Here is a 27,133-nt window from a genome sequence, read left to right on the forward strand (position 1 = left end):
GGATTTTTATAGGATAATCAAGCTGACTTATAATCTCCTGATTACTTTTCCTCTGAGCTCATGCTTTCATGAGCTGGCATCTGAGGAACACCGGGGCTATCCTCACAGAAACTTTTAACATGTGGCACAACTCCACCTCAGCTGGTTGTATTTTTGTGCAGCTGCCCTACTGTATGCCCTGTGACGGCTGTAAAAGAGAAAGGTTGCTTCAATCCTATTAGTGCCACAATTTAAAACCATTGTTCACGATCTCTCTCTAGGGTCTTGCTGACACAGCTCTGGGTCTAACTGGGGCCAACTAAAAGTCTCAAGGAAACCTCTGAAGCTATCACCACTCCTCTCCTGAGTAAGGCCTCTTGGTGCCTGGACCTGTGCCCCAGGCCACACCCTGCCTGTTCCTGTCCAAGAAATCAAAGATCTTACTCACAAGATGCTGGAATTTTCTACTTCAAAGTGTCGCTATTTGCGTACTTTAAGAGGGTTTGGTGGCAGCCCTAGAGCGCGGCAAACCCAGGAAACTGGTTGCTGGGTCCTGGTGAGGGCCTGGAAATGAGCAAATCCCTGGGAAACAGCATCCCTCTTAGGAAACTGCCGTGTCTTGCCAGAGGCCCCGAAAGGAAGTCCAGTTTGGTTTAGCTCTCACAACTTGGCTGCGCCGACGGCTCTCAGCGTAATTTCTCTGTCTCCGCAGAAACCCTGTACAGTAGTGATACCCACACCCCGCCTCGCTCCACAGCCCGTCAGCTTTCCCACAACTAACGTGGCTCCACAATAGCTTCTCTCGCTTCACTGCCCACTTCCAGCATGGCGGTACAGCTCCTACTAGCCGGAACTTGCCTCACCCTTTCTCAAAAGAGCACCGGCTAACTTCAACCTAGGAAGGGGTTTTCCGTAAAGGCTGAAAGCCTCCCCTTCCTCTCGCTTTTCCCTTTAGTAAAATGGCGGCGAAGGGCGCTCCTGCCCCGCCCCCAAGGTGACTGCCAGGTTGTGCGGTCATGTAATAGGCGGAGCTGGGTCGGGGTGAGTCGTGGTAGGGACGGAGCTGCGCGCGCGGGTGCTTTCGGCGGCGCGGAGCGGGTGGGATGGGGTGTGCGGCTCTGCTGTGGGGTTGGCTTCTGCTTGGCTGCAGCTGGGGCCCCGGGCCCCTCGGGGTTGGTGCCGCTGCAATCTCGACGGCCACCTATGTACTTGACGATGCAGCTGGGCTGGGCAGACAATTCGACGGGATCGGGGCTGTCAGCGGCGGCGGGGTGAGCGGCGCCGGCGGGCGTGGGGCTCCTATGATGCTGTGATACTAATGTTCTCTGGTTCTAACAGACACTTGGCTGGGGGATTCCGTCGGTGGGAGTGTTTGGTGGGTTCAGTGCAGGCCCTCGAGGCTTTGGCAGGGCCTGGGCCGGAGGGTGTCGCTGAGGAAGTTCGTAAGGGCTGTGTGGTGTCGCTGAGAGGAGCCGTGAGAGGTGGGAGAGACAACTTTGAAGGCAGCCGTGTGGGCAGGTGGGTGAGCAGGCGGGAATGAGGTTCTGATGGGGAGCCCTGGAAGCCCTGAAGGGAGCTGTGCAGGCAGGGGGCCCGGCTTCCAGGCGGCTTTCTTCTCAGGGTACCCGCCGCGTCCTCGGTGCTGTTGGAGGAGGACTAAGCCAGGGTGGTGTGTTTTGTTGTTGTTGTTGTTGTTGTTGTTTTCTGTAGCAGATCTACCTAATGCTGGACGAGGCAAAAGCCAGTCATACTCTTTCCTGTGGTTCAGCAAGGAGAGCTGTGAGATTCAGAGCGTTATTACCCATGCATGGACCTACTGAGTTACCCGCTCGCCTGTGTCCCGTGAGCTCCCGTTAGTACACGGCGAGCCAAAGCAGGGAGATTGGAGTAGTGTGGGAAATAGACTGCTGTGAGGGAGCTGTGTTTTGCTTGTGTCAAGTCTGTAAGATGTCTTTATTTTTCTGTTCTCTGGACTCTGCGGTAAATTGCAGGCAACCAGAGTACAGGTCAATTGCAAACTGCAAAACCAGAAATGCACGATTGAAGGGTTAGAAAAGAGTTTTTGTTGGGGTTTAGCTGAGTACCTGGTGCTGTAAATATTTCTGTGGGTTTGTTAACTGTGTGAGTCCTAGACTAATGAACTGCAATGTACTTACGCGTTTGAAAGTTAGTTTTTCATGTTTTCTTTCTGTTTTAGGCCACATCTAGACTCCTGGTGAACTACCAAGAACCTTATCGGTCCCAGATTTTAGATTATCTGTTCAAGGTAAAGTCAGTTTCACTAATACAATAATGTCTAGTGTCATGCAGAATCCCTTACTGTCTAATGTTGGAACTCCTATGGTATATTCAGGCTATTTTAAATTAGAAAATGCCTGTCTTGCAAAGCACCTACTTTAGTGCTGATTTTTATCAGAACCTCACATTTTAGCTGTTGCTTTTGACAATCAGTATGTTGTTCAAGACCCTTCAATTTATTATGAAAATTCCTTACGTGTTTTAAAAAGACATGTTTTCAACATATTTCAGTCATCCACGTGGGCTTAATGAAGGTTAAATTGAGTTTGTGTCCAAAATGAGGGGTTTAGTCGTTCATAGTGATTGCAGGAAGTAGGTCTTTGAAACTTTTCTTGTTTTGTTCATTTGTTTTTTGTTTTTAGGAGTATAGATAGATTCACATAACGTGAAAATGGCTATGCAGACTGCATTGTTTCAATAGCTTATCTATTCCAAACTAGTCTCAAATATAAGTGTAATTACTCTAGAAGGCATGTGCACATTATTGGTTCATAAGCTGCTTTGGCTAGCAAGCGTAACCTGTGTAGTTATCCAACTTAATATATGGTAAGATTATTTCACTAAGTAGTCATAATTTGTTTTGCTTTTGACACTGTAAATTACACTGCTGGAAGAAGATGTCATGTCACTTTCAAGTAGTGCAATCCAGATGGCTGGAGGGGAATAATTGATCGTGTAGTTTAATGAATTGGTTTTAAAGGGTAGAGTAAGGCATATATGTGACTGGGGTCCCAAACCCTATGTTTTTGGGAGACTGAAGCCATGTGTTAAGAATATGAGTTTTCTGAAGGAGTCAGTAGACATGTGGGTAAAGAAAATCTAGCTGGGAGATCATGATTTTCCAAGAATTTTAATGTGTTTTTTCATTAAAACCTCTTAAGCTATTATGAGGTACCTGGGTGTACTTTGCCTCATTCACCTTGTCTTCTAATGTCATTCAATTTGTGTGATGGGGATGGGAAAAAAAATGCATTAAATGTCTAAAATCAGAAGTGACAGGAAGATAAATGGTAAACTTGCAATATTTTCTTACTTAAAAAAAGTGCAAAGCTTGTAAGCCAAGAAAGCTACTGTCTATGCAGCAATTTTTTCTTTTTTTTCTTTAAATCATACTGTATTTTTTCATCTCAAATCTTTTTTTTTAGATGCCAAAATTATAATTGAGTAGTTCCAGGCCAGCTCATTAATGGTTATTAAATAGTTGCAACTTTTGACTTGAGCAGCTCTTAAGCCACTAAGAGGTGGATGAACATACTAGGAGTAGAATCACCTCTATGAGCTTGTATTTCATATTCTGCTTCACTAGTCAGGTAGCAGGGGAAGAGGATAGTGGACTAGCTGGCCATTTGTTTTGCAGCATGGTGTGTTTTTTTTTTTTTTTTCCCTCTTTTGCCTTTCTGCCTGCAGTTAGCAGATTATTTCTGACCTGTGTGTATGCTCTTTCACATGAGCAACGTAACTTGTATCCAAGAATAAATTATTTACAGAAATATGAACTTCAATAATTTGATATTTTTAAAGGAAAACAAACTTGACTTCTAATAACTTTAAAATGCTGTTGTGTTTCTTATATAGCCTGTGTTACTTTAAGAGTGCTTCAGTATTTTCTTGAGCATAACCAATTTAAAATCCTCACAGGTGGGGAGAACTGTCTTTAAGGTGCAAGGGTCAGCAAAACTGACTAAAGATAAGTGTGCAATTTATCTTGCTCAATTCGGTTTTGAAGCAGAATTTTGGATTGCATCTATAATTGGCATATAACAAAAAAAAAAAATTGAATTTTTGGTATCCTCAAGATTTCAAACTTACTGCATTCTTCTTGTTAACAGCAGAATCCTGTTTGATTTTCTGTCTTTATTTCTAGCCAAATTTTGGTGCTTCTTTACATATCCTCAAAGTAGAGATTGGAGGTGATGGACAATCAACAGGTATGGATTTTGCCTGAGCAGGGTTTAACTTTTCATTATGGTGATGCTGTAATTAGTGTGTCCTTCATGTGTCACTGTAGCTGAAGCATGGAGATGCATTCTGTAGTTGTACTGAAGTTGCAGAGAAACATAAAAAATGTAAGCTAAGTGGTAGAGGAGAAATTTGCATTAATGCTATGGAGACAGTTTGCACTATCATATGGTTAATAAGTTGCATTCTAGAGTAAATTAGTTTTATGCCTCTCCAAGATTAAAATGGGAAGATTAGTATCATAGGATTGTTTTGGTTGGAAAAGACCTTTATGATCATTGACTGCACCCATTATCTAACTACCATGTCACCACTAAACCATGTCCTTTAGCGCTACATCTCTGCCTCTCTTAAAACGCTCCAGGGATGAGGATTCAGCCACCTCTCTGGGAAGCCTATTTCAGTGTTTGATAACTCTTTCAGTAAAAAGTTTCTTCTAATATCCAATGTAAACCTCCCTTGCCGGAACTTGAGGCCAATTCCTCCTATCCTGTCATTTGTTACTAGGGGAAAAAGACCAAAACGCACCTCACTACAACCTTTCAGGCAGTTTGCACAGAGCCAGTCAGTAGCTTTCTGAGTTGCAGAGCATTTCTCTAACATCATTTTTGCAATGCAAGCTGTAAAACTTTTTTTTTTTTTTTTTTTTTTTTTGGGGCTGGCCACAATTGCGAATGAAAATGGCATCATTTTCCTACCTACTATTTACATATAGGAGGCACTGGTTAGTAACTGCTTGTGACTGGAAGCCAGTTTGCGTTGTCTTTTTTTTTTCTCTTTTTTTGCCATAAATAAGTTGACCACATCAAGAATAAATTTAAAGCAGACTCAGATAATACACAGAAAGCATAGCATCTGTCTTTGTGAAATCTTAGAAACTTTTTCTTTTTAAATTATACCTTAGTATAACTTAATACTGTTTTTCATTCTTTGGTTTACTTTCCTTAAGAAAAATTAATGTTGAAAATTATTATACTGGATTTAAGAGCTCAGTGTTTGGTCACTAAATTGCTGGTTAGAGAGAAATGGAGTTGCCTCATGTATACACAGGCCTCCTCTTCAAAGGCTTGCTGCTGGCTAAGGAGAATGTTGCATACTGGCATGTGACTTAACACACTAGACTGCAGCTCTTACTCTGATGTTAGAAGTATGATCAGGATCGTTTCAAATGTGATCAGGAGTCTAATTTTGGAATGTAATTGTTATTCTAAGTTTCTGACAAATAGAAATTCCAAATAATGAAGTGTTAGTGAGGTAAAAAAAACGCCAACGCAAATCAACTGTATTTTTCTCTAATGAAATCCACTGTTTCAGCAGGCTCCATTGGGGGGAAAAAAAGTCTCATCACGAGATCTCTGGAACAGTTAGGCATATAGTTTACCATAAGTAATTATTGCAGTTGCATGCACAAGTTATTAATTAACTTTTGTGTGTAATGACTTGGCATGCAACGCTTCCCCCCCCGCCCCGCCACCCCTCTTTCTTTTCTCACCTTTGCCTGAGGGAATTTAGTGCATAACATTCAATTCCAAATGTCTTCCAGCAGTTGCAGAACATCATGGAAATTACAAATTAGATCTTTACTACAAAAGCAAAATATTTCCTGTTAATGAAAACTTTCATAACAGTTTTTCTTTTCTATCCCTAGACTTGTCTTCTACAGAAGAAACATAGTAGAACCTTCTTTTGTTTTCTTTTTGTTTAGATATAACCTGCTTCTACAATCTTTAATTTTTTTCCTACAATCTTTAAATTTTTTTTTTTTGTTCTTAATTCTGTAACTCTCCTTGTGGTTGTTGTGCCAAGATAATGAGTATAGACTTTGTGTTGTCATAGCTAGGGATATAAAATGCCCAAGAATTAATATGCTAAGAATGAAGGTAGCATGTTCTCCCCCTCCACCTCCTGCTTTGCTTTGGCATATATACCAAAGAATATGTGAACCACGTCGGAGGTATGTGCTTACATACTATGGCAGTGAACAATACAGCAAACATTACAATGTATGACACAGAAGATAATTGTGAGCTGCCTGTCTCTTTCCTTCCTAGATGGTACTGAACCCTCCCATATGCACTATGAAAATGATGAGAACTACTTCCGGGGCTATGAATGGTGGCTGATGAAAGAAGCTAAGAAGAGGAACCCCAAAATTAAAATGATTGGTAAGCTCCTTCAAATATTAGAATTCGAGTGCTCAGCAAAATTACATATTTGACCCTTAATTAGCAAAATTATTCTAATAGGCAGATGTTTTGATGTTACCTTAGACAAATTAAAATCTCTAGCGTTTAGTAAGCTTGCCTTGATGGTTCACTTGGACTTCGTTACAGTTACACTTTGTTACACTTGAACTTAGTTACAGTTGCACAACATTCTTATGTTGTGCTGCTTTAAGGAATAGTGTAACAAGCAGCATAGGATATGAAATGACTCTCTAAAGCATTTGGTTGTTTCAAGTAACATTAATGTTTAGACTATATCACAGCAATGATCATAAATGATTTAGTTTGAGAATTGAGTTTCTGAGTAATGGAGTAAAAATTTTGGAAGGATAAAGTAAACTTACAAAAAGCATAAATCTGTTAATTTTGTACACAGTACATTCCATTATAGGTTCTTACTACAAATCCATGACCTCTTCCCCCCTGCTGTGGATCTTATCTTCTGATTTGTCTTATGTACGTAGTTGAGCTGTAAGAGGAGTTTCTTTGTTTTGATTGTGGATTGTGTGCATAGTGTTACAGTACAAACGTGTAACCCTAGATTGTAATGGATATGCTTTATACCATGTATTTTACGTGAAACAAGGTAAGAAATCTATAAACTTAAAGATCTAATCTCCCCTCTTTCAAGGATCAGGCTTTGCCATATCCAGCTCCATGTCTGGGGCAGGATATGCTAGTCAAGCACTGTGACAAACAGTAAGCTTACTGTCTGTGACTGATGTGATTATTGAAAACCTCCCTCTTCCCTCAGATCAATTTCCCAACAAATGAAGGAGGATAGGCTTTTGAATTAGCCTGTGGTGTCTTGTATGAAGTCAGATGAAAACTCAGCAGAATCTGTTTAGGTTAATTTGTTCATATTCGCTACAAGAAGCTGACGCTTGGACATGCTTTTTCGTGATCCTAATCTTTCTTCCTTTATTACAATCAGATTGTCACTTCTGGAATTCATATTCAGGAGATTAATGATTTTTCATGTTCAGTATTGATCCTTTATCTATAACTTTTTGCAAATTTTTATCCTAAAATCTTTGGAATTTTAAACCTGTTAGAGCTAGTGCCATACAATTGAAGGATTATATGTAGACAGTTCTCTAGTAGTGAAGGTTTTCTAGCTTAAAAAACCTCTCATAGATACTGATGTTTGATCACCATTTATAGTTGGGCATACTTGCCAGTTACATAAGTTATGTTTTATTTTCTTCACTGGAACTATGTGAGTTTGAAGTGCTTATTGACTCCTTTATTTTAGGTAGAAGAAATGGCAACTCGCTGTTGAAGCTTGCTGAGTACACCAGCTGCTTATTTGTTGTTTTTTCTTACTTTCCAGGATTACCATGGACATTTCCAGGGTGGATAGGAAAGGGTGAAAACTGGCCCTATGACTATCCAGATGTCACTGCTTACTATATTGTTTCTTGGATATTGGGAGCTAAACAGTATCATGATTTGGACATTGATTATATTGGGGTCAGTAAAGCAAAAGGTCCTTTATGTTATTATCTGTCTTTATTCCTAAAGTCTTTGTTAATTATTTGAAGAGAATCATAGGAAGAGAAATTGTTTTGCAATGGCAGTTTTGGCTTTTTCTGTTGCTAGGGGAAAGGGAGACATGTTAGTTTACAGACTTTGTGCAATAATGGCCATTAAAACAGAACCAGTGTAAAATGCTTAGTCTCCTGCCTTTCCAGTTCCTAGAACAAATCCCATCTGCAAGAAACTGTCTGCTTGTAGATGGTTGGGTAATCTATCCTTACAGAGCAATACTTTTGTCTTTAGTGATGACTGAGTCACAGGGTTCATGTTCTGCTTAGAAATTAAAGGTGTTTCTAGTTGTGTTTTATTGGTCACAGTTGTGTTGAGCTTAAATGCTGTTTCTATAGAAGATGAAATATCCAGAGCAACATGTTCCACCTAAACATAAGGAAGAACTTTCCTTTAAGGGTGACAGAGCACTGGAATAGGCTGCCCAAAGAGTATGTGCAGTCTCCTCTGGAGACTTCCAAAACTTGCTTGGACACGTTCCTGTGCAAATCGATCTAGGCAAAAAGTGCTTTAGCAGGAGGTCCCTTTCAACCCCTACTATTCTGTGATTCTGTGAGATGGTTTTGTCTCTTTACTTAAATTATGCTGGATCTCTCACATGTTCAAGTATGGATATAGTACTGTGTAAGTTAGAAGTTTTTAAGAGTCATTGAAATTGTAGGCAATAGTTCAATATATGTTTATTCTAGCTTTCCTATAATAGGGCCCATTCATTAGGACCATAACTTGAAGCCACAATGTGTTCTTCAGTGTTTTCTAACAAGCTGTAGATCTATTGGTAATAGTCAGGTGTAACATGGCTACCATTGTTGAGCTCAAGCAGCTCTAGAATTCTTTTCAGCATGAAGCCAATCAGTATACCTTACAGACTGATAGACAAGCAGCTATTTTGAACCTTCATATAGCATTTTCCCCTGAAGAGCTGGTAACAAAACCAGAGCATTCATTGTAGCAAAACGAACCCATGCTCTTCATTAATGGATTGTATAATCTTACATATGTGTAAATAACTTTTTTCCTTATGTGTTGTCACATCCTGACTTTTCTAAATGGCTTTTTACTTTCCCTTTATAGATATGGAATGAAAGAGCATTTAATAGCAAATATATTAAGGTATGTATTTTATTCTTATTTCTCTATAGTGACACATTTGTCTTTGTTATAATACGTAAAAAAAAAAAAGGTAGCTTTTCTGAATTTGCCTAGAAAAACGACCTTAATCCTACTTCACTTACTGAACTCTTGTAGTTGCAGGTGTGGCAGTTCAACAGGATCAGATTAGATTTTTTGTTTCTTTACTTTTTCTGTGTGTCTGAAACTGTTATTTTGAACTTTTAAGTGTGTGAGTATATGCTAAATGTTTGGGACCTCTGTGTTTTAATGGAAGCTCCAGTTAATGCTACTGAAATCATGCAAATTTGTCATCTTTGTGCTGGCATGGATGTGGTTGTAAATCCAAAATCCAGGATTACTTAAAATCCTGTAACAAAATTCCAGTGGATGTAATGCCCTTAAATTATTGCTATAAAGCTTCAGGTTCTTATTTTATGGAAAATAAGTTTTTCAGTGGTGCAAAATTCAGGCCCTCCTGTTCTGAAAAAGTTGGAAGAACAGAGTATTTCACATAACAAACCTTGAGTTCTCTAGTATCTCTCACCGCTGTCTGCCCCTGCTGTTCCTCTGTCCTTCTTGGAAAATGCACATCTTTTTGTTATGTTACAATGAAGTTGAATCTTGAAGTACAAGCTTCTGCTTTGTTCATTTCCTTATTTCTGCTTTGAGGCTAAGAAACAGTAGAATTTCCTCTTTTTAAAAAGCAAATAAGACTTAAATTGAGTGTGTAGAAAACCAGAACTCAGCAGGAATTGGATCCCATTTTCTTTAGAAAATTAGTGTCTACTTGAAACATTTCAGTTCTTACAGCTTGTGTACACTGAATGAGGTTAGTCACATCATTTGTCCTTGGCAATTTCTGTAGTTAGTTTGTTCAATGACTAGTTCTAATAAATGATAAAGGAAACTTGACATTACATTAAAAAAAAAGTATTTATCATGAGGCTGCAATACATAAAGTTCTGCCTACTCCTGAAAACTAAGAGTGCTGTCCTATAAAAGATCTACTTTAAAAATTAGATTTCCTAGAATGTAGAATTACATGAATACCCTTCCAGCTGCTTCCTATGATTTGTGCAATGCTTTGAGAAAGGGCAGGAAGCACTGTCAGAAAGGTCTATGCTGGTCATACACCTTGTACCAAGGAAGAGGAATACTTTATATCCAGCTTTATGGGTTTCTTGTTAACAAATGTTAGTCAAACATGCATTTTAATCTGATGTACTGTGTCCTCTGCCACCATGATAATTTTCACATCTTACCATGTCTTAGACCAAATTGTATATACTTCACTTCTAGTTTCATTAAAGGTATTTTCTAGAATTTCATTTTTGTAGGCTTCTAGACTTCCTTTTGGACACAGGTTTGGTGCTGGAGTTTTTGACTGAGTTACAAAATTCTTCCAGAGAAAATACAAATACAGTGCAGTATGACACAGGCTATCATGGCATCTATGTCAAGCTGTCTCATTTCTTTGGGCAAGCTGAGTAACAAAACCAGTGAACAATGTGTAGATGCTTCAGATTTTGCTAGCGAAGGTAAATTCCTGTCTAAACTTGTTCAGTGAGTGTGATTAGAATCCTGGTAAAATATCCCATCGCAGTGTGTTCAGTACAAACCATACCTAACTTTTCTTAAAGCTATGGTGAAATGGAAAAGTCACTAGGGGGTCTAGTAGCCTTCTAGGGGAGGAGGTGAAAATGTGTGTATGTACTTTAAATGGAAATCTCTAGTTCCTTAAGTATATTAGAGAAGCAGAATCCAACAGAAATGAAAACACTTGTTTGCAGGCTAAAATAAAACAATGTAAGTAAGGTGGAAGATCCATAGTGAATGCTTGGGGTTTTTTTTGTTGTTGTTTGCATTTGTTGGTTTGTTTTTTTCCATTAGACTTATTTTTTATGAGCCTCAAGTTTTATTTCTTCTTTGACTAGATGTTAGAGTGCTTAGAATGCCAACAAGAGTGAGCCCTGTGTAAAAAGAATCATCAGAGAGAAGGCAGATCTTACTATAAATTTTATTTGCCTGTATCACTGATTGGCTCTTCCTTAAAAACTGGTTTCCTACCATTCTGTATGTCTTGTAAGAAATAGAAGGATCTGTTTTTCTCAGTCCTATGCCATGTCACCTAGAGGCTTTGTCATCTGTTTGTCTTGGCTTCCTAATATGTGGAGAACCAACACGGAGAATAAATTGTCAAGTGTAGGCGTGTCATTCTACTTGTTAGCTTTTTAATTGCTGTTGGATTGAGACAGCTTTTTGGCTTCTAGAGCTAAATGCTTACTTTAAAATTAGATCTTAATGTCAGCCTTTCCTCCATTGTATGTAGAGTGATATAAGGCTTTTTATTTAACACCATTCATTCTTTTAGTCTATTGTCACATGGCATCTATTAGCTCTAATCTAGCTAGAAAATTTAAATTGCAAGGGCCTTACTATAAGTATTTCTACTGTTAAAAATTTATGCTTCAAAGGCTTCAAGCAGCTGAACTTAATTGCTACTTTTTTTCCTTAAGTTCTATATCCTTTAGATCTAGGCTTTCATTGTCACCAACACTTCGACTTCGCTTTGTGTCCTTATTTGACTACAAGTCAAAAGAGAAATGCTCCCTATTCTCCTTCACATTGCTCATAGCTATTCCAAGAAATTAGTTATGGATTCATGACTACTGGTCTTGAAATGGTTGGAAAAAACTATCTTATGCGTGTGTGCATGCACACTAATTGCACACAGTGCATCATTCCTTTATATACATGACTGAAAAAAAGGATTTTTTGACTGTGGACTGATGTCTTTTTCAGATGCAACTGTATGTGGGAGCTGCTGAAAGTAGTTATTTCATTTTTCTTTTCATATTTTATCTTTGTTCAGATAAAATAGGCTTTTGTAAGAGCCACATATAAGCGTGATTCATTCTTAACTGTTAGAGCTGGGTGTATTTGGTCTAAGAAGTTCCACAGGCATATATGAGAGGTTTATAATCCTTCACAGCAAAACAGTAAGGAGAAGCTAGAAAGAGAGAATAGGAATTCTCTTCTTCTGGCATGTTAGAGTTCAAAGTTGACTGCACTCAGTTTTGTTGTAAATACGTAATTTCAGTTTTCTGTATTACATTCCTGAAAATCAGTGAGAAGTATGAGAGCCAAATAGTAAGCCTAATTATGCTTAGAACATCCAGTATTTTTTTAGTTCAACCTATGAAAAGAAAGCTTAGGTGCTCTTCACTTGAAACAGATGTTTGGCAAAGTTTTTTGTTCTTTCCTATTTTCTGTTTTCTCAATATACTTTTTTTGGGGGGAGGTTCAGGTTAACTTTTACTTCTAATTATTTAGGTAGGTATAGCCACTTCCATACTCCAGCCACTCATAATTTTTAGATCATCTTAGTGTCACTGACTTCATGGTGACACCATTACTTATATGTGATGAATTACATGCAGTTGATGGAGTTAGTATGTCGTGAGTGTTCGAGTGGAGTACATGTATACTCAGAGGGTGTCAAAAGTAATCCAAGTGATGAGAAGCCCATTTTTGTGCAATGAATGTTAAGAATACATAGCATTAACTTAGTCTTAGTTGTCTTTATGACTCTTCTTTGACAAGTGAGGACTTCTCTTATCCATCTCATTTTGAAGGGACACTTCCACCAACTCCTCCTACAGTTCTTAAATTGTTTTCAGCCTTAAATTTTCATGCTGCCTGTTTGATGAAGGCTGTACTTTAAGTGGTGTTATCTATTACTAAGGTACTTCGACAGTCTTTGGACAGACTGGGTCTAAGGAACATTGGCATCATCGCTGCAGATGGAGATTGGAACGTTTCAAAGGAGATGATAGTTGATCCCTATCTTAATGATGCTGTTGAGGTAGTCGGGTAAGTGTGGGAGAAGGGAGGAGTTTTACACGTTGCTTATTGCTTCATTTCTGTAAGTCTTCATCTCTATTTTGAGAAGTTGCATGTTCTTATTTCATACTTCTAGCCATTTCCAGGGTTATGGGGTTTTTTCATCATCATGTACAGTGTACTCTTCTTCCAGTTCAGTACATGCACAAAGTAACCTTACCACTCCTCCATCATTTCTTTAGGAGCTATTTTTTAGGCTTCTTACCTTTGCACTAGGGAATGACAGGAGACTTCTAGCTGATCTGCACATGTATCTTGAAAGTCAGAAAAACCTTAGGGCTGAATTCTTGGTCTGCAGTCAGTTTTAATTCCAGGTGAACTTGAACCTTCACACTGAAACTTCGTACTGGACTTTTCCTCTTACATATCCTTTGCTTTGCTTGAGATTTCTCTGGTCATGTCCTAAGACTAAGAGGTTCTGTTTGTTGTTTATATCTGGTAACAGTATTAGAAGCACACACACAGACAAGAAAGTACAAGTAAAGATGAGCATCCAAAGTTTTGTGGGCTTCTGGTTTTGCTTTGTTCATTGATTTTTAGTTTGTTTACACATACAGCTAACTAGCTAATAAAACCTGTTTCAGTTTTTGCAGTGAGGAATGCCCACCGTTGTTCTAGAAAATGGCAACTTGATGATTTGCCTTCACTCTTGCTCCACAATACGCTTTCTTAGTACCTTTCTTCTGTGGGCTGGCTTGATACTTATTCTGCTGTTCTTGCTTTCTTGATAATCTCTGATTTTTTAAAACTATAAAAAGTTTAAAAAAAATTATAGCATGTTCCTAGTGGAAATGACCTATAAGTGTATGAATTATTAACTTGCGTTACATCTGTTAACTTGCTTACCTCTGTTAACCTTATGTGGCAGTGATAAAAGCATGCTTGTGGTCACTAGTGTAACATGTAGAATCTTAGAATGTTTTGTGTTGTCAGAGGTCTTTAAAGATCATCTAGTTCAATACTGCAGCAGTTACCAGCTCCAAACCATAACACACAATCATCTTAAACTAGATTGGGTTGCTCAGAGCCACATTCAACCTGACCTTGAGAATGTCTCCAGGAATAGGAGACGTCTCCTACATCCTCTCTGGGCAACCTGTTCCAATGTTTCACAAACCTCTTTGTAAAAATTTCTTCCTTATCTAGTCGAAATCTCCCCTCTTTCAGTTTAAAACCATTGGGTTCGATACGCTCATAGTTGTTTAAATTAATGCTTGGTTCAAAGGCCAGTTAAGCAGGGATTTTGTAAATGCCTTTTATGTGTTGAGCTTGTAAACACTGATCACCTGGAAGTGTCTGCCTGAGAAATGCCAACTATAATGTCATCACTGAGTAACTAATTTGGTTTGGAAACTTACATGTTTCTTAGGTTAAGAAAGACTTTCACCTCAGCAAGTTACAGTGCATTGGGAGGTGTTTTTAGTTATGATTTGCAATGCAATGAAACTTGCAGAATGAAGTTTCTGTGCTAAGTGTGCGCAGCTTATTTTTTTAACAGCCAGAAGGAACCAAGGCTAGGAGTACCTATTTCTGTTTGTAGACTTTAGGACTATAGACATGTATTAGTTGTTCTTTGAGATGGAAGTTCTCTTTATCAGAATTTTTTCTCGAACGCCATACAGATTTTTTTTTTTCCTGACTCCCCCACCCCTGATGATTACAAAACCCAAAGAGATAGTAGAATATTTCCTGTGCAGTAGTGTTGTTATCTATCAAGAAATTAAGGTTAGTGCAAAATGAGAACACCATGTTTCTCTGCCAGTGCTGACTTCAAGGCACAAACTGTCCAAGAGTTCTTGCTGACCTAGAACAAGATAGTATTTAAGTGTCTGTCCTTCAAAATGGTCAGAACATTAAAAGCACACGTCTCTTAGATAATGGTCTCTAGTTGTTGCAAAATCTGCTAATCAGTCCTTTTCCGTTAAACAGTCTTAAATTGTTTTCAGAGAAACACTTTTCTGTACATTGCTCTGTAATCTCAAGTATAACCATTTGTCTGACTTGTTCTTCTGGTTTGGAATAGAAACCTGAAGCTAAATTTTAAATTGTTTTATTTAGAAGTTGTCAAGCTAATTGAAGTGGCATCCATCCATAGAAAATAACCAATCTTTCCCTTTCTTTGTTTCCTTTAATTGTCCTTTTACCTTTCTTTATTTTTGCATTAGGTAATTTTTACCTTGATGCCATTTGCTTTTCAGTGAAGCTTTATCCCCTGTATATGACATCCATTGATTTCAACTTGCTTAAACAGGTAGTCATCTTGTGGAAAGCAGTCATGTTTGTCAGGTGTGATTTGCCCTTAGTAAATTCAGGGTGCTGCTCCCAGTCATCCTCCTATCCTTCTTGTGCTTGAAAATGGCTTCCTGGAAGACTTGCTCTGTAACCTTTCTGGGGACTGAGGCTAGATAGATGGCCCTGTAGTTTTTCAGATCCTCCTTTTGGAAGACAGATGTTAAAACTATTTCCCCTCATTGCAAAAACTTTAGCCTTTGCATGTATATTATGTGTGCAAACCAAGTACCACCTTATTCTAATGCAAGAAGTAACAGGAAAATACAAATGCAGAAGTAATACTAACATTGTGTTCAAGGTACTTTGGGGCAGGAAATCTTGATATTTCAGGCTACTGTTGGACTGCACATATGCTAGTTCAGATTCTGATCTGTGGAAAAAAATAATCTTGCAGTGCTGTTTCCTGCTGGTAGTGTTCCCTGTTAGAAAACGTGATACGTAGTAGAATTACACAGAATGATTTGAAGGTAGTTGGGCATTTCATATTATCTGAACTTACAAGTACAGCAAACACTGTTTAGGTGACTCTGGACTTCAAGAACCTACATTGTTAGACTGTCTTGTGTGACATTTCAGATTTGTTTCACTGCGTCTTGAGGCTTTAAAATGTCTCTAGGCAAGTGTATAGTGGTTGCAATTTTAAAACTTGAAATAAAATGCAATTGAGTAATAAGGTGTGCATGTGTCTGGAGTTTTTCTTGTTTCTTGTATTGGTTGTGTTTAGGAAAAGCTGATCTCATTTGTGTTGCTTCAGTATTAGTATGGATAACAGGAGCAATCAACTCCTTAATTAAATGTTTACTGTACTTACACAAGGTTTATGAGTTACAATTCAGTTGTTCTTGTCCTCTATGTTGTCCTTGTAGCCTAACCCTTAGCACTGTAACATCTAAATGGCTAATCTGCAAGTGTAGTATCTTGCATGAAATGTGGTATGCTTTGTCTTTATCTGCAGTCTTATAAGAACCAAATGTTTTTCAAATTTCCTTGTTATGTACTTTGTGATTTGACATGGTAGAGGAAGAAGGTGTCCTTCTTGAAAGCCACTTTGTGCTTGATAATCTTCGTGTAACAGTTGCTGTCCAAGATGAAAAACCAAAAATTGGAACATGATTTGTTTTTGAAATACGTTCAAATAGTGCTGAAGAAGATGCTGCCTTTCCCAGTATAAATTTTTTGATAATTCAAAAAACGTTCTTTTATTTGTCTCTTCTCTCTGTTCTTTGCCCTCCTTTATTCCCCAAGCTGTTGAGGTACACATTGGATAAGCACGGTCTGCAGCAGGTGAGGATCATAGCCAGCGATAGACTGTGGGAGCCCATTTCCTTTGTCTTGCTGCTTGACTCTCAGCTCCGCGGAGTGGTCGATGTCATTGGGTAGGGGGTTCTCTCGTGTTTTTTTTCTAGATGGTTTGTTCATAGCTTGCCTTAGTCTTGATTAACTAGAACAGCCAAAACTTTACATTTCCATAGGTTTACAATGAATGGATTGATACTATATTTCACACTAACCAACAAATCACATGGCCTGCAACCCTTTATTTGAATCATGAGACTCTTATGTGGAAGATTCCTATTGCCTGTGGTTGCACTGTTGGTGGATTGAAGGTTTTTTTGGGCAATCTTTTTATTTTGAGGGTTGTTTTGGTTCTGTTTTGGTATGCAAAAAAATTACCTGTGAGCTTCTGTATACAGCTTTACATCACTGACTTCCACCAATCTGTTATAGAACTGGATGTGATCCAGAAACGAATTTGGGGTATGCTTCTTTTTTAAGTTACAGTAATGTCTTAGTTCTTAGTTCCCATTTTGTTTTGATAGGAAGGTTGTGTTTGGAAAGCATGAAACCAGCTGACTTTTTTTTTTCTAGTCCTGTGTTTCATCATATGATGCTAATATTTTTCAGGAGAAGACTAAATTTGAGATTGATTACTCACTTGTCTCCTGAATGGAAATGTCTGTAAGACTTGCTCATTAACTTTTAGTTTAAATTCAGAGCCACTGTAAAACTATCTGACCTGTATGATGTCCTGGAATGAAGGTTTACTCTCCAAATGCAGATAGACAGTCAGTGCCCTGGTATCAGTCCCTCCTGAACAACAAAAAGTATCCTGACAGGTTCTTGCAAGTGGAGTCTTGGATCATGTGTAGATCAGCAAGTGAAAGCAACTGTGAACTTGCTCCGACCAGGTGTAAATTTAAGTTGCCATGACCCCCAGGTAGTGAGCATGCTTCCTTTATGGTTTTGACAGCTGCAAATATGCACCCAGAGTCAGTTCCTGAAGCTCAACTGGTTTTGCACTCAGTAAGTTGTAGGTGCTTAAATGATTGCAAATGTAAGTTTTATGTTCCTGCTCTGATTCAGTCTTAACAGGGACATGAAATTCTCCCCGTATAATGGATAGTCAGTTGGTTACTAGACATTTAGTGGTGCACATCTCAGAATCACAGAAAGATAGGTGTTTTTCCTTGAAATGTTGATCAGGATACTCAAGTCTTTCCAAATTATAACAGTCTTTGAGTGGACCAATTATTTCCTGAGTCTACAGTCACCCTTTTTTTGGAGGTTTCACTTACAGTGAAGTAAAAAGATTGTTTTCACTACTGAAGGAGCAGAGCATACTGTTCTGTACCCAGCTAATCTGTCCTTTGCTGCACACCTTGTGTTAGTTGTTGAGGCTATAGAGTAGCAAAAATGTCTAAAAGAGGGCTGTAGCAAGATTTAGTGTTCTCTTCAAATACAAATCGCATAGAGTTCAAAAAATCCAGCACATAACTGGGTGTGAAAGCCCTCACTATAATCTGGTAGCAATTGTTTATTTAGTGCATTTGGGTGGGTCTTTTTAAAGTACACACTGCTGTGTGTACTTTTTAAATTGGTGTGCTTGTTGGAGTAAAAAGGTTTTGTAATGGAAAAGAGCTATACACTCTATAGTCATGTCCTACCTTTTAAGGACTAATTTAGATATTAATGAATGTGAAACAAAACTCATTAGCTGACTGCAGTGTAAGTGAAAACAAAATACAACTGTAACCATGTTCATTACAAGTAATGGAAATTGCATCTAAGAGCAGTGAAAAAGGATTAGTTTCTTAACTGGTGGTGAAACAGTTTTACCTGATTGTATATCAGTGGGACAAAATGAGAAGGTTAGAACTGTGTGGGCTTTAAGTGGAGCGAAGCTGCCAATAAAGAAGTCTGCCTCTTGAACCTGTTATCCCTCTAACTTGATTTTGTTTGTCATCCCTATTTTCTTCTGCTTTATTTCCATAGCTTTAGTGTTAAATCTTCCTTTTTATGCCAATAAAGGTGACCCTCATTAGTGCAGGAAGTGGGAACTCTATAGATGTTGGTCCTGTGTAATCTTAAGTAAAGCTCTCTGTTGCACCCCCCTTCCTTTTTTTTTGGTGGTTTTTTTTTTTTCCCCTCCCTTCTTTGTATAGTAGAGTTTGTATTTGCCAGGGATGTTGACTTTTAAGAAACAGCCCTTCAAGGTGTGGAGCGTAGAAAGACAAATTACTCCTTCTTTGATTTGTCTTTGCAAGCTGCGTGCTTTATGCCCCTATGAAAACCTCTGCTTGGCACTGTAGTAGAACTTTTGTTTCCAAGTCAAAGGTGGAATATACAGTAATCTGTACAGCAGAGAAGAATGTAGCTAAAGTCTCTACTCTCTGTTATCATGTGAAGCTGTGTGTGAAGGACTGCAGTAATTGGGAAATGGCCACTAGTGAGGTAGGGGTTGGTTGATACCTTCTCCCAAGGAACAAGCCATAGAGAAAAAAAGGAAACAGCCTCAAATTTTGACAGGGTTGGATGTTAGGAAGAATTTCTTCCTTGAAAGGGTTGTCAAGTCTTGGAACAGGCTGCCCATGAAAGTGGTGGAATCCCCATCCCTGGAGGGATTGAAAAGCTGCATAGATGTGGTGCTGAGGGATGTGGTTTAGTGGTGACCTGGCAGTACTGGGTTAACGGTTGGGCCTCATGATCTTAAAGGTCTTTTCAACTAAAATGATTCTATTATTCTATGTTTAGGTTCTAAGACATTCATGCTTAAATTAAGTTCTCAAAATAACACATAGTACTGTATCTTACTCTTGATTTACTGGTGATCTATGGTTTTATTTAAGGTAGTTCAAGGTAGCATATATTCCTCTGTTTAGCACATGACAGTTACGAAAATGTTCATGCTGAATTCGAGGATAAAGCTTAGCTTTAGCAAGTTGCAGAAGTTGCACAACGTAATTAAATCTAAGTCATTCCATTTTCTTTTATTCCATTAGTATTATTCTGAAGAAAGGTTGTGAGGTTTATTTTGTTTTCATTTTGGAGGAGGTAAAAAATTGCTGTGGTATGTACTTCCAGGCTTAAATATTTTTGTGTTAAGTGCTCTTTCTTTTTAAAATGTTGTGTAGGGCTCACTATCCTGGAACAAAAACTGTGCCAAATGCCTTATTAACTAAGAAGAAACTGTGGTCCTCAGAAGATTACAGTACATTCAATGATGAAGTAGGTGCAGGCTGCTGGGCTCGGATCCTGAACCAAAACTATGTGAATGGAAACATGACCTCGTAAGTGTTGTGCAAGGCTGACTTTTACAACTTCCTATGTAAGAACTGTTTAAAGTACTATAGAACACCCTACATCTGCTGGAGTAAGATAGTAGGTAAACTGAAACTCTCTGTACCGTCAACCTGAATTAAAATATATTAGGGTATGAAGTCTACTGTCCTTACCGCTTTCTGGGGTAATAATCTCGTAAATTTAAATGTATTCTTGAGTTGCTGTTCAACAGCACCCAGTGCCTGAGTTCAGATGCCTTTGATGATGTTTGTTAAAAAGAGAATATTCTTAAGAGGAGCTAACAACAAAGAGGAAAATGAAAATAAAGCTGTATTAATCTGTATTTTTCTTAAGGTCTTTATCAGGTTTTTTGTCTTCAGATAAAAGCAGTAGGTATGGATGTAATTATCTAGTTTTTCCATACAACTTCTTTCTTGACCCCATTCTAAAACAGGTTGTAATCTTTTAATACATTTGCTGTTTCCCACATGTTTTCTTTCCAAACTTAAAGCAGGAATAAAGCTGTTCTATTTACTGTGAAATGATACAATTTGCAGTTTTAGAAGAGAGTAGAAAACATACTTTGATGTTTCCAGTGCACTGACTACTAATTCGAAAAAAAAGAAGTCCGATTAAAGAAAATGTAGGCATCAAGCCAAATTGTTCAAAGTTTTTAGTTTTTCTGTAACTTAATTTTGGAAAAAAATACAGAGAAATCTTTTTGTCTGAAATCCTCGAAACAGACCTCAGCATGAAGCACTCAGATACTGGTAAAGGGAATTTTTTAGAGCTACCTGTCTCTTCTGCAAGCTGAAATTTTTCTAATGTGGTTATTTTCTACATGAATTTCTGTCCTGGTTGCCTCTTGTCTCTCACGAGGTTTAATATCTGACTTTGGGATCTTTCTTTTCCCATTGTTTTTTCATTTTTACAAGCCCTTTGTAATTATATATGCCCCGTTTGCTTAGCAGCCACATCTGTATGTTGCATTCAGAAATTGTTGTAGTTTCAAGTCTGTGTATCCAATAATAAAGTTATCTTGGCTTTTATATTGAAAACAGCCTAACTGATGAAAGACAGCTTGTCTTTCTGTTAAGCTTGTTTCCTTTGGAAATTGATTTCCTTGCATTTCTTTTCTAAGTTTGAAAATCTGGAGAACAAGTTTATTGTGAGCAAGCTGTATTTACAGCTTGAGAGATGTTTTATTTTATAAGCACCTTTTTGTAGGATTTCAGGATATCTTTTGAAATGCAAGTATATTGTGATAAATCTATGGCACTGACTTCAGAAGAAGGCCTTTGCAATCATGTATATGCAGTAGTAGAATAGCATGCCAGCTTTTACTTTTTACATAACTGCTTTATTAAGCTCTACTTCCATACTAATGGCAAATAGGTATTAAGTTTAAAGTCCCAGCAAAAAAATTCCAGTGAAGAGCAAATCAAAAGATCTTAAGTAATTAACCATGTCAGTATCCTGACAACTTCTTGAAATAGCAACAGCTTCTGGGGGATAGCTGGCTACAATTGTTTTCTATTTATAATTTTTAAGTCTAAAAGAAGGATTTTTTTTTTTAAATTCCCCCCTGCCATCCCTTAAATTTCCTTTCATTGTATGCTTGAGAAAACAGAGAAATTCTTATATGAAATTTATCTAATGCCATCCATATGAATGGAGCAAACAAACCTGTTTTTTTTCTTCCAGAACTATTGCATGGAATTTGGTGGCTAGTTACTATGAAGAGTTGCCCTTTGGTCGGTGTGGATTAATGACAGCACAAGAGCCGTGGAGTGGCCACTACAAAGTCGAAGCTCCGATTTGGATTACGGGTAAAAAGTTTGCTGCTAAGTTTGTCGATCTAACAAAGCATAACTGTATTTTCCAAGGCCTTTATTTGTTCAGTGGTTTGTATGTATATTGTTTATAGTACCAAATTGAAGTAGATTCATGGAAAGTTTTGTGAATACTTTAAAGAAAAGGAAGAAGAAAATAGCTTCTGTCAATAGGAAAGGGAAAGATCTAACAGCAAGGGGAATCTTAATACTTGGCCATTAGATAGAGCAGAAATTAATAAACTACTGCCTTTTATAGCTGTTAATATTAAAATACTTTGGATCTGAAGTGCCATAAAGGTTAGTGTGCTTTTCTAGTTCCTTTTCCTTTTCTTTTTTTTTTTTTAATCGTTAAGTAGACACTTGATACCTCTCAATTTGAGAAAATGGAACAAAGATCCTCTGTATTCTTGTCCTGCTGGAGGTACTTGGCTTGTGCAAGTCAGCACTTCCTCATGCTTGAGGGAAGGGTGGGTATGTATGCATCGTGTCTATGGACACATGGATTCACTGGCTGCTTTGTGATCCTGTAATATTTTACTCTTTGGCACAGTTCAGTAGAGCAAGTAGCTGATACAGTGCCCTAAGGGAGGAACAAAGTGTTAGTCTGCTAGTTAGCTGTATGTGTAGAAGCATTAAAAAAAAGTAAAATTTGCCATACTGTTATATGAACAGTTCAGGACAACTGAGCAGTTCCTGTTTCCATGTTGCTCAAGATTTTCATGGTCTGGGTAACAGTCTTTGGTTCTCTCCTTTATATGCTAAAAAACTTCAGTTATTTAATTTGTTGCGGAGATGCTCATCTATGCTTTCTCTGGCTCACCATTTGTTTAAAAGCAAAAGAGAAACAAACAGAAAACCCCGACATCGCCCCCACCCCACCCCAAGGTTTGAAAAAATCTAAGCTGTGATGAATATTCATGTTGCATTTTTTTACTTAGTTCTGTAATTATTTTTTTTCTTCCTAAGTAATCACTGTCATTTTCACTGTTTCATTTGCCACACAGCTGCTGTTTTCAGTTGTGCCTTAGTATAATCCTTCAATCTATTCTTGTATAGGTAAAATTTGTTTTCGAAGTTCCATTACTTCCTTCCAAAAATGAACTTTTTATTGTGTAAGCATGTATGAGAGAAATTTAAATCAAAATACAAATGGTATTATTTTTGAAGACAATTATTTTCTTCTGATTTTTTTTTCTGTTTTGTCTAAGCACATACAACACAGTTTACTCAGCCAGGCTGGTCATACTTGCAAGTGGATGGACACTTAAAAGGAGGTGGCAGTTTTGTGGCTCTGACAGATGGCCTAGGAAACCTTACCATCATCATTGAAACTATGGTGTGTGCATCAGTAGTTCCAATGAACTAGAAAAGATAAAGGAAGTGTTTTGTTATTAAGAGCCTGTTTTGATTTATGTAGTTTGATATCTGTGAATATGTTCTTTGATGCTTATCTCTGTGGGACAACTAGAGATCCTTTTTTCTGTTTAAAGTTTGAATAGCTAATTGAATCTTTTTGGAGAGCAATGTATATGTCGTCTTTATATCACAAATTAGCTTTAATTGGATGACATACTGGGGGGAAATCAAACCGTGGGTGTTTTAAAGCAGAATTCAAAATAAAATGCTAGCCTGGTATAGTTACAGTTATCGTTAAGATAACAGTGAAATAAATAGCTGCAAATTGATCTATGTTGCTTTTGTAATTTCAGTTTATTCTGTATGTTTTCAATAACATTGCTGTGTGATACAGTCTAGTAATGCGTGTTCTGTTTCATGTATTTTTTTTCTTCAGACTCATGATCACTCTCGGTGTATCAGACCTCCACTGCCTCATTTCAGTGTGACACCTCAGAGAGCAACTTTCTACCTCAAAGGGTCATTTGTAAGTAGATCTTGACTACATTTCATCAGTCTTGTAAAATGGATGCTATCTATAATTAAATACATGCAAGACAGTATCACAGCTCAGCAAGAAATGGGAGTTCTTTACCTCCAATACTAGAGGCTTTTACCTAGCAAAGTTTTAAGCATTCTAGTTTTGCTTTTACCATGAGATGTCATAACTGAATTCATAGAATTACTAACTGTAGTCTAATCATCTGTATATCAGAGAAGAAATGCAACTGGATTTTTCTTTAGCATTTATCCCAATCATGGGTATTCTGACATACTGATACAGTTTGGCCATCATGACCATGACCTTCCTAGTTGTTATCAGCTCCTTTCCAGGACAGTAACTGCACTTGGCCATATACTGGAAGATGTGTTCCATCCTTTGAAGAGAGATTCTGACACTCTCCCAGTTGGGTGTGGTGGTTTTTTTTTTTTTTTTTAAACTATAAGCATTTGATCTTCATTTCCCTCTGAAATGTGAACAATACTTTCACAGTGTAAACTGGATTGAATCTTTGTAAGTCAACTTAATTAAGAAATTAAATTAGAAGTGTTTACTTATTTGGAATTTAATTTTTGGTTACATTAGTCTGTTTTCATTTAGGAGGAGATAGTTTGGACAATGCTCCTGTCAGTGAAATTAACTGCTTAGGAAAAGTAGTTGAGTGTTATTTGATGTACAGCTCCCTCTGGGGGAAGTATCGAAGAACTTAAACCAAACTGTGACTTGTTTTGTTATTCACCCGAGAAACAAAAAACCCCAAACAAATGAACAAACAAAAATTGTAGGGGCTGGATATGACTAAAATCTGTAACTAATGTAGTTGATATGCCATAGTACTGCAAAAGTTTGGAGATCTGTAAGTGAAGTACTTTGCTCAAAATTGCATATCAAAGAATCAGCAGCTGAACTAAAGGTCTCATTAAAAAAGCAAAATTAGCAGGAGATTATTTCAATCTGGTTACTCTTAGGCAGAGGGCTTTTATTGAAGGGATACAGTTGTTGGTAATAGATAAACTGAAGACTGCATGTGTGATTACAATACTTTCTGTCTTCATAAGCAATTTTACTGCATATTAAAACAATGGCTTATTGACATAATCTATAAAAGGGTAATCACATGTAATAGCTGAATAGATGGCATTTAATGTGATCAACAGCTCTAAAATAACAAAAATTAGGCACCCATAGAGGACTGATATTTCTGAAGGTATTAAAGTATTTTTTGCTTTGGTGGGGTTTCATTGTTTGGTTGTAATTTTTGTTGTTGTTTAATGTTGTTTTTCATTGTAGTATATGGTGGAAACCCTTCAAGTGTGGCATTCAAGACTTGGTTTTGAATCTGGAAACTCTAGTCTTTTCCAGCAACTCCATCCTATAAAGGTAAGTAGATCAGTTTTAGTTACAGTCTCTCTGCAATTTCAGGTGTTTCTTCTTCCTTTGCTGAAAATCCTGGGCTTTCATGCCTGAAGTGCATAATAAAGGAATGTTTTATTAATTGTTTGACTACAATTTTATGAGCTATATATGAGCTTGGCTGTAGATAATGAAGAATTTGGAAGAAAGGGGTTTTCAGAATAGCTTGGAGATGCTTGATGTTGAGGCAAGACATATTTTTAGCCTTAAATCAGGACTTCAGAGAATCTCTAGTTCAGGAACTTGGGTATTTTGTTATTTAGGTGTTACATCTTTTACAGCTTGATCTTTCTTTAATTCTAGGTGTGGAGGGGAAGCTTTTCTTTAGATCTAAATGTGGACGAAGTCTACACTTTAACCACACTCAAGACAGGGCAGAAATGTGGCTGCCCAGAGCCTCCACCACCTCAGCCCTTTCCTTCAAATTACAAAGATGATTTCAATCTTCGTAAGTTGTATTTCTCTTATCCAAAAAATTAATTTACACACAGATACAGTCTTAAAGTAGAAAGACAGTAACAATCATGTTAGTCACCTCATGTAAGAGGCATGAAATGGTCTGAATGTGTACTTTATTTTTCTTTGTTTATAGCTATTGATCCTACAACTTACACTTGTGTACTTCACTTGCAATAAGGTGTATATAATTCCATATGTTGACATGGTGATCTTACTGCAAATGACGTAGCTTATAACTATAGTGAAATAGTTTTTGGAAAGAAGATAGGGAAGAAGGCAATTTACTTGGTTCATGTGTTTTTAAAAAATGGGGTTTACTTAAAACCAAAACTAAAATCACCTTCCAGCAACCAAAACTTCAATTTTGGAGACTGTACTTTGATACAGTAATTCAAAACCCTCGTGAATATTTTCTAAGGAAATTCTGAACACAAGGGAGCAATCAGAAAAATAATGTGTTGGAATTGATATGTATTTTATTTTCTGAACAGGTAATCCACCTTTCAGTGAAGCCCCAAATTTTGCAGATCAGACAGGTGTATTTGAATACTTCATAAATGCTTCTGACCCTGGAGATCATGTGTTCACACTCCGCCAGGTGGTGATTCAGAGACCCATCACTTGGGCTTCTGATGCAGACCAGACCGTCAGTATCATAGGAAATTTTAAGTGGTATGTATATACTATTTTCTGGTGACATCTGGGAAAATGTTCCTCTACCAGTGTGAGTTATTGTCAGTTAATCTGTCTCAGACTTTATTTTTCTTGGACAGAGGGCATTCAAAGTATCTGCAGACTTGTAAGAATAATGGCTTAAAGGAACTTCTGAAGTCATTGAGCCCTGCCTCAGGGCTATGGCCAGCTCTAAGGTACCAACTGTGGTTTTGACTGAATGAGTCTTATAAACCATCCGAGGTTGGAGAGTCCATCACATTTCTTGGTAGCTTGGCCCACTGCTGCACTGTTTCTGGATTTTTATGATTTCCTCCCCTCCCCCCCCCCCCCCCCCCCCCAGTGTCCTGTTGGGTATATTTGTTCAAGATGATTTTTCAGAATAGTAGATCCAGTTTGCTGTACTTACAAAGAATGACCAAGTTATTTAGAACGTTTTTAAATGAGACAAGAAACATAAATTGATTCAGTTTGAATTACTTAAAATTTTGAGCTGCTTTGCTTGATAGTTAAAGACTTGATCAGTCTCCTATCAATGAAATAGTCTGGGAGTTAATTCAGTTATTTGTTGCAGACTGCCACCTTCTGAGCAGTTCTAGGATTGTGTGGATTTGATTGAATAGCTACTTAAACAGTTTTATTTTTGGGTAAATATAACCAAGATTTACTGATTTGATAACAGTATGTTACACAGGATATATTCTTAAATTACAATGCTGAGATTCCTAAACACCTCCTATTACTGTTTTTTTTTCTTTCATACTTTATTCTTGTTTTAAAAACCAGTTTGCTTCCTAAATGTTCAGCTGATCCTGAAAAGGTGCAGATCAGTAACATGAATGCTGATAATTTTGAATTTCAAGCCCTCTGATTTCTTTGCTTCATCCTCATTTTAAAGCTCATTTTGTCCTAGGTAGATGTTTTCAAATATCAGTGCATGCTACTGAAACACAGAACCAATCTTGCACTGAATTTCTCTG

General features: G+C 37.7%; 1 protein-coding gene across 1 annotated transcript in view; it reads left to right on the plus strand.

Annotated features, from left to right (window-relative positions):
• The first annotated feature begins 1,082 nt into the window (after window positions 1-1,082).
• The window catches only part of GALC (galactosylceramidase), a 30,213-nt gene continuing 4,162 nt past the window's right edge, over window positions 1,083-27,133 (plus strand). The window contains exons 1-14 of the mRNA XM_054400212.1: window positions 1,083-1,250; window positions 2,177-2,245; window positions 4,142-4,205; window positions 6,288-6,401; window positions 7,795-7,934; window positions 9,084-9,122; window positions 16,563-16,693; window positions 19,730-19,885; window positions 21,582-21,706; window positions 22,921-23,048; window positions 23,505-23,594; window positions 24,900-24,989; window positions 25,326-25,470; window positions 25,973-26,153. Coding sequence (XP_054256187.1) covers window positions 1,083-1,250; window positions 2,177-2,245; window positions 4,142-4,205; window positions 6,288-6,401; window positions 7,795-7,934; window positions 9,084-9,122; window positions 16,563-16,693; window positions 19,730-19,885; window positions 21,582-21,706; window positions 22,921-23,048; window positions 23,505-23,594; window positions 24,900-24,989; window positions 25,326-25,470; window positions 25,973-26,153 — 1,640 coding nt within the window. The remainder of the gene's footprint in view (window positions 1,251-2,176; window positions 2,246-4,141; window positions 4,206-6,287; window positions 6,402-7,794; window positions 7,935-9,083; window positions 9,123-16,562; window positions 16,694-19,729; window positions 19,886-21,581; window positions 21,707-22,920; window positions 23,049-23,504; window positions 23,595-24,899; window positions 24,990-25,325; window positions 25,471-25,972; window positions 26,154-27,133) is intronic.

This window comes from Indicator indicator, chromosome 4, assembly GCF_027791375.1.
Source record: "Indicator indicator isolate 239-I01 chromosome 4, UM_Iind_1.1, whole genome shotgun sequence".
Taxonomy (NCBI): domain Eukaryota; kingdom Metazoa; phylum Chordata; class Aves; order Piciformes; family Indicatoridae; genus Indicator; species Indicator indicator.